Genomic DNA, 6,442 nt, shown 5'->3' on the forward strand with positions numbered 1-6,442 from the left:
GGGCCCTGCCCCCAGCCTGCAGCCCCCAGGACCAGCACCTGCGGGAGATGGCTGTGCTGAACCCCGAGCTCGGCCATGGCTCCAATGTCTTCCAGGTCTTCAGGTCCCTGCGGATCACTGGCAAGGGAGTAAGTGTGGCTGCTGGGGTCCTGTAAAGCCACCAGGCCAGGAAGCCATGTCTTCCTGTTGGGAGGGAAACCATCCTGGGTCTTCCCCATCCCAGGGTCTTCCCAGATGTCACTGCTTAGCTAGGGTAGAGCTGTTGGCCTCCCCCCCCGGCGTGTTGCACTAATCCCTGTTACACGTGTGTCACATGGATCAACACTACACATCCACGTTCCCTAGGCCATGAGGTGGCTTGGGAATATGTTGGTCAAACCCAGCTCTCTGCAGGTGGAGGAGGTGGACGAGGGTCTGTTGCAGTTGCAGCAGCTGGAGGAGCTCATCCTCAGTGCCAACCAGATCAGCAGAATCACCTCAGCTCACCTGCCCCAGACACTGAAGGTGAGCAAGCAGTGCCTCATGAGGGCAGGATAAGGAGGGAGGTCCCACCTGGGAACACAGCATGTGCTGAGCAGCAGGGAGTGCCAGGAACAGCTTATTGCAGAGTGTTTGTTGTTCCCTCTGTCCTGGGAAGGTCCTGGAGCTCTGCTGCAACGCTGTGGCTGATCTGCAGGACCTGTGTGCTCAGCCTCCTCCAGAGCTGCAGCACTTGGGGCTGGGATACAACCGGCTCAGTGGCCCTTTGCAGGACAAGTGCCTTACTGTGGACTTCTGGTAATGCCATGGGATCAGTGTGGGGTCCTGAAGGGAGGTGGGCAGATGTTGTTGTGGGTCAAACTGGCAATGGACCATATGACTCAGGAATTTGGAATTGACCTCTTGAGATTGTACCATTGGAATCCCCAGTTTAACCCAGATGGTGCTGGGGAAACAATTTTAATTTTTTTTTTTTTTTTTACACTGAACAGTAGCTCTCTGTCCTCAGATGGATGCTGTTTGTTTAACCTTCTTCTCTGGGTTCTCTTCCTTAGGCCAAATCTTGTCTCCCTTGACCTGAGCTTTAACAACCTCACAGACCTGCTGGGGCTGGTCTCCCAGCTGTCCAGTCTGCCGAAGCTCCGTGTCCTGGTGCTCCAAGGGAACCCACTGGCTCTCATTCCCACTTACAGAGGCTTCCTTGTGGACAGCCTGCCCAAGCTCTCTATCCTTGATGACATCCACATCGAGCCTGATGAGAGACTCCAGTTCCATGGGTTGGCAATGCAGCCAGGTGAGCCTTTGCCTTTGAACCTGTCTGTGCTGACCTCGTGGTTCAGGAGGTGGTTTCAGTGTTTCTGAGGTAGGAGCTGTCAGGGCAAACTGTGGATCCAGTAGTGCCTTCCTTCTTGCCTCTCCTCAAATGGAGATCTTTCTGTGTACCTTTTTACCCCACTAGTACTAGTGGGGAGATGGACAGAGGATCCTGCAGCATTGTAATGACAATCAGGGTAATTTTAGCCTTAAGGTCCAACGATTGCTGGAAAAACATGATCCTAGCACTGCTACGTGTCATGGCCTCCCCCATCTTTGCTTCCTAGGCACTGTCTGGTTTTATTCTGTGTTTTTCCCCCTTGAGCTGCTGAAAGAGGAACATCTCCACTGGGGAAGATGCTCGTGTGTGCTGCACTCTCTGTATGAATCAGTGCCACCTCTGAATGTGGCACATCGCCAGCTGGGATGACAGCAGGGAGTGGGGACACTCGGGGCCTTGGAAACCCCTCTCGGAGGTTCCTACTCAATGAGTTTATGGGCTGGTTGTGCTCTTTGGAGTCTAAAACGTTAACCAGGGAGGCAAAGCAACCGAGCTGGGAGATGTTTGCATGGCTTTGGGGTGACCCCATGTGGCAGTGGCTTGTCACAGCGTTAGCACAGGGTAGCAGGGAGGGCCGGGTAGTGGGACACAGTGTTCTGGGGGCTTCCACTTGTTCTGTACCTTCTTCACTCTGGAAGAAGCAAGGTACAGCTTCACAGCAAGATTATCTTCCTTTTAGAGCTGGCCAGGAGTGAAGCACGAGTGGTTGTGAGTGTTGGGGAAATCAAGGGAGTCCCTGATCCCAGCGCTTGGCAGCAGCTGGAGGCTGAATCTGAGGCTCCACTCATCACCTACAGCTACTGTGTCACCTACGAGTTTGCAGAGGGAGAGGAGGTGGAGGACAGAAGCAGCACTGAGGTTTGTGCTTAACTGAGCTCCTGAAAGCAACAGTATCAGGCCACAGCAAGGGGGATTTCACCTCCAGGCTGTGGAGCAAGACCATTCGCAGTGGAGCTGGCGTGGACAGCAGCAGTACTGGGGACAGAATTCATACATAGTAATGTCTGGCTGGACAAGTTCCTGCTGGCCACATTCCTTGTCCCTCTCAGGGAGCCCAGCAGTGCTCTGCACGTGGGAGTGCATTCATAGCCCCCCTCCCACTGACCCAGGCAGACCCTTTCCCCAGCACTGGTGCCCCTTCATCCCATGATGGAGGTGGGCTGGGGAATGGGATTTTGGAGGCAGCTCTGTCCCCTGGTCCTGATGCCAACACAACCAGGTATGCCCTGCCAAGAGATCCCTCTGTATTCCAGGATACAAAAATCCATCAGAGTCTTACGGTGGCCACCCTGGATGTGGACAGCTCTGCTCAGGACACAGAAGAAGCAAAGAGCCAGCAGGAGCCTGCAGCCATGGAGGGGCCCAAGGCCTGCTCTGGTAATAAGGAATTACAAATCCCCTGCTCCCACTGCTCAGGGCAGGTTTATGGCTCTTCCTGGCATGTGGTGGCATCAGGACAACCCTTGCAATGCTGTAGATGGGCTGTTACTGTGGCTGATGGATAATAAATTGGCACCAGTTGTGTCCCAGGGGTCCTTCTGTCCTCAGTAAGGAGAGGTCTCTCCTCAGAGGTTTTTTTGTGTCCCTGTGCAGGAAAGGTGTTTGTCACCCCTGGAAAGCCCTGGGCAGACACCATCGACTGCAGCTACAAGAAGGAGCACATTGCCAAAGACTTAATGGGTCTGAAGTCCTACCTGGCAGCTGGAACGATTGTCTCAGTCGTGGAGGAGAAGGTGAGTGTGTGGTAGATCTGGATGGAAGGGTAAAGAGCTGCTGGGAGACCCAGCAGTGGTATTGTGTTGCCTCTGGGAGGCAGCTTGGGATTGGAGTGACCCTGGACCAGGGTCCTGGGTGTCCCAGCCTCTGCAGCTTCAGCTCCTCTCTCTGGACAGGTGGTCTCATGGCCTGTCATTACTGAACCAGAAGAAAATGCAGTCACGAAGGGGAAGGCAAAACAGGGGCGGCAGAAGGGCAGCGCCAAGGTAGGGTGCTGGGGGAGAATGGCATCCAAACACAACTGAGCTGCCAAAGTAGTGATGGAAGAGTGAAGGTCTTTCTCCTGGGACAGCTTGGTGTCAGCAGACAACCTTTCCTCCATCTCACACCTCTTTCCAACGTCCTCCTTTTCTACAGAAGGGAGGCAGCAGCTGTTTTACACACATCTTGGTCTGGATGCAGTGGGGGGTAAGGGGCTGGGTTGGAGTTGCTTGCTTTCTGAAGGGTCCCCAACCCTCTGCTGAGGCTTGTCCCTGTGCTGGTGCCCTGCAGGGTTCTGGGCCCAAAGAGAAGCAGAAAAAGAAGAAGGAGAAATCATATGAATTCCGCAGCGACCCTCCCATTCAGAAGACCCTGGGCACTAGGCGAGTGATCCTGGAGACCCTGGTGGCCACTGAGGACCTGGTGGCAACTGTGTGTGACTTTGGGATACTGATAACTGAGCAGCCACTGCAGCTGCCAAGTCTGGAGGAGAAGGTAAGGAGTGTGTCCCAGGACAGGGTGGTGAGGCAGGGCTGCCAGGAACAGGCATGGGGTCAGCACGTCCTGCCCTGCAGCTGGCCCAGGCACCCTCCTGTCCACCCCTTAGTTCTCCTCTCCATAAAGTGGGGCTGAAATAATCCTGCCTAAGCATCATGGCTAATATAATTACTTAATGTTGATATTAGCAATGACTACTGCTTCTTTTTATGGGCCTAGGAAAACAGATGAGTTTATTTTTCCATCAGAGAATGTGCAAATAACCAGTTGTGCTTCCTCTCATGCTGCCTCTCTCTCAGCGTGGCAACACACACCAGCTGTACCAACTATTTCTATTTCCTAGATTATCTGAGGAGCTCCACCACTGTGCTCCTGCCTCCCCTCACCCCTTTCCTTTGCCCTTTTAAATCTGGGTGACAGGCAGATGGTGGTGGCTGTCACTGGACTGGAGGCAGGCAGTGAATTTCAACACAGCCTGACTATGGAAATGTCTGTCTCCACAGGACAGGAAAAAAGGCAAAGACAAGAGCAAAAAAAAGAAAGCAGGGAAAGGAAATCAGGCCAGCAGGAAACCCTCAGCATCTGCCAGAGGTGATGGAGATGGGAGCTGGCTGCGCTGAGGGTGGTGTGTGTGAGAGCAAACAGCAGCAGTGCCCAGCCAGGAGGCAGCCACAGGTCCTGCCACCCTGCAAGCCCTGGGGAGCAGGGGCTTGCTCACTTCTTGAGCCCGGGGCTGTGAATACACCCATTGATGGCTGGGCTGGGGGTGGGATGCACGCCAGGACACCTCGGTGAATCAGTGTCTGAGCAAGCACCCAGGGTGGGCTGTGGCTGTGCTGGGAGCCACACACACGTACCTGCTCTGCCTGCCAGGGGAGAAGGGCCAAGCAGGCGGGTGGCGTGGGCAGCGCTGTCTGGGATGCACAATAAGGTCCTCATCCCTGTCCAACTCACATCTCAAAGCGCTTTGCAGAGGAAGGATTATTGTTCTTTCTGGTTTAGAGATGAGATGTCCAGGGAGCCCCAGCTGCCCCAGCCAGTCCATGGTGGGGCTGGGAACATCCCCCAGACTGCTGTCACCCATGACAAGACCACCCTGTCCCCTGACGGGTGTCCCCTGCCTCCTCAAGGCAGAGCTTCCAGTCTGCTCAGCCAGCAGTGTTCTTTAACCACTGGAGACAAACCTCACCCTGCCTCTTGCAGGTTATTTTTCCAGCAATCTTGTTTTGACTGCAAAAATAGCAGTGCCAGCACATCGGAGGGGTAACCAAGAGCAGGAGGAAGTGGGGGAGGGAAGGGGTGGCAGGGTGATGCTGAAAAGCTGGCCCAGGCTGGCCCAGCACTGCTTGAAGCTACTGAAGGAGCTTTGTGTCCCTGCTCTGGCATCAGTTTTAGTCAGTAATTTAAGTGTGCAATTAGCCCACTTCCCCAAGAGCTCTTGGCTGCTTTTACATGCCCCATCACCCATGGCAATGTCCCCATCTTTGGGAGGACCTCAGAGCTCTGTAGCCCTGGGTTGTGTCTTCACTTGAGGAAGCCTGATGGCCTTCCCAGATACCTGAAAAAAAGAAAAAACTCCTTGAATTATTGTTCCCCAGAAGAAGCTGTGCACTTGCCATGTGAGCTCAGACTTCTGCTGAAGTGGGGAGCTGCTGTCAAATTACTGAAGCTGAGCAGTGGTGATTTTTACTTCCCTTTCACCCCCCTGCCTGTGGTCAGTGTGTCTGTGAAAGGTCTTCTGTTCAGCTCAAGTGAGGAAGAGCCCTGTCTGCAGGAGGTTGTGTGGCTGGAGTTGGTTTTGGGTGCACCAAAAGCCCCTGATGAAAGCAGGAAAACCAGAGTGACGAGAGATAAGTGCTTAAGATAGCACTTCATTTGGTGTCCCCTTATGCAGGTGGTGGCCACCTCCCCAGGCTGCTGCACAGCGAGGCCACTGAGTGCATATTGCAGAGTTTGTGCCTTAAGATCTGCTGCCCCCACAGCTTGTCACACCCAGCACCGTGGCCTTGTGACTCAGTCACCCCGATTGTGGCTGGGAGGGGAAACAGCGGGGGGACCAGGTGGGCTGCTCAAGTGTTGCTGCACATCAGCAGGCTCCAGCTGCTCATCACCCATACAGTGTGGAGCACCTTGGAGTTGCTGCAGTGGTCATGGCCTGAGGAATGGGGGATGGGCTCTACTGCAGCCCAGCACCCAGCCTGGCTGTGCAGGGACCAGCACTCTCACAGCTGGGGGCTGGGGCTGATTTGCATCCCTCCATCAGCAAAGGCACACAAATAATAAGTCCTCTCAGAGGGATTGGGATCCCTTCCAGATGGCTCAGAGAGAGCAGGCAGCAAGCTTTGTCTCAGTTTGCCCAGACATGGGGGATGCCCTCAGAAGTAGTCTCACGTAGGTCCCATTTTACCCCATGCTTGATTTTTCCAGGATCCCTGGAATGATTTCTTTGTACATCTTTCTGTTTTTTCCTAGGAATCATGGGGGAAATTACTGAAAAGCAAATCAATGAGGTGCTTACAGATGCTTTTTGGGCTTCTTACCTAAAGTCATATTCAACTAAATTTCCCTGAAGGCCTGGAAGTCAGTGCTGAGGGGCTGGGCATGCCCCCCCCC

General features: G+C 54.1%; 1 protein-coding gene across 1 annotated transcript in view; it reads left to right on the forward strand.

The window, feature by feature from the left end:
* Positions 1-6,442, forward strand: part of LRRC43 (leucine rich repeat containing 43) — a 6,877-nt gene that overhangs the window by 202 nt on the left and 233 nt on the right. The window contains exons 2-11 of the mRNA XM_009998445.1: positions 9-128; positions 394-504; positions 638-777; positions 1,035-1,273; positions 2,034-2,212; positions 2,608-2,731; positions 2,948-3,087; positions 3,247-3,336; positions 3,623-3,835; positions 4,333-4,420. Coding sequence (XP_009996747.1) covers positions 9-128; positions 394-504; positions 638-777; positions 1,035-1,273; positions 2,034-2,212; positions 2,608-2,731; positions 2,948-3,087; positions 3,247-3,336; positions 3,623-3,835; positions 4,333-4,420 — 1,444 coding nt within the window. The remainder of the gene's footprint in view (positions 1-8; positions 129-393; positions 505-637; positions 778-1,034; positions 1,274-2,033; positions 2,213-2,607; positions 2,732-2,947; positions 3,088-3,246; positions 3,337-3,622; positions 3,836-4,332; positions 4,421-6,442) is intronic.

Source organism: Chaetura pelagica, unplaced genomic scaffold, assembly GCF_000747805.2.
Source record: "Chaetura pelagica isolate M959 unplaced genomic scaffold, ChaPel_1.0 scaffold585, whole genome shotgun sequence".
NCBI classification, from domain to species: domain Eukaryota; kingdom Metazoa; phylum Chordata; class Aves; order Apodiformes; family Apodidae; genus Chaetura; species Chaetura pelagica.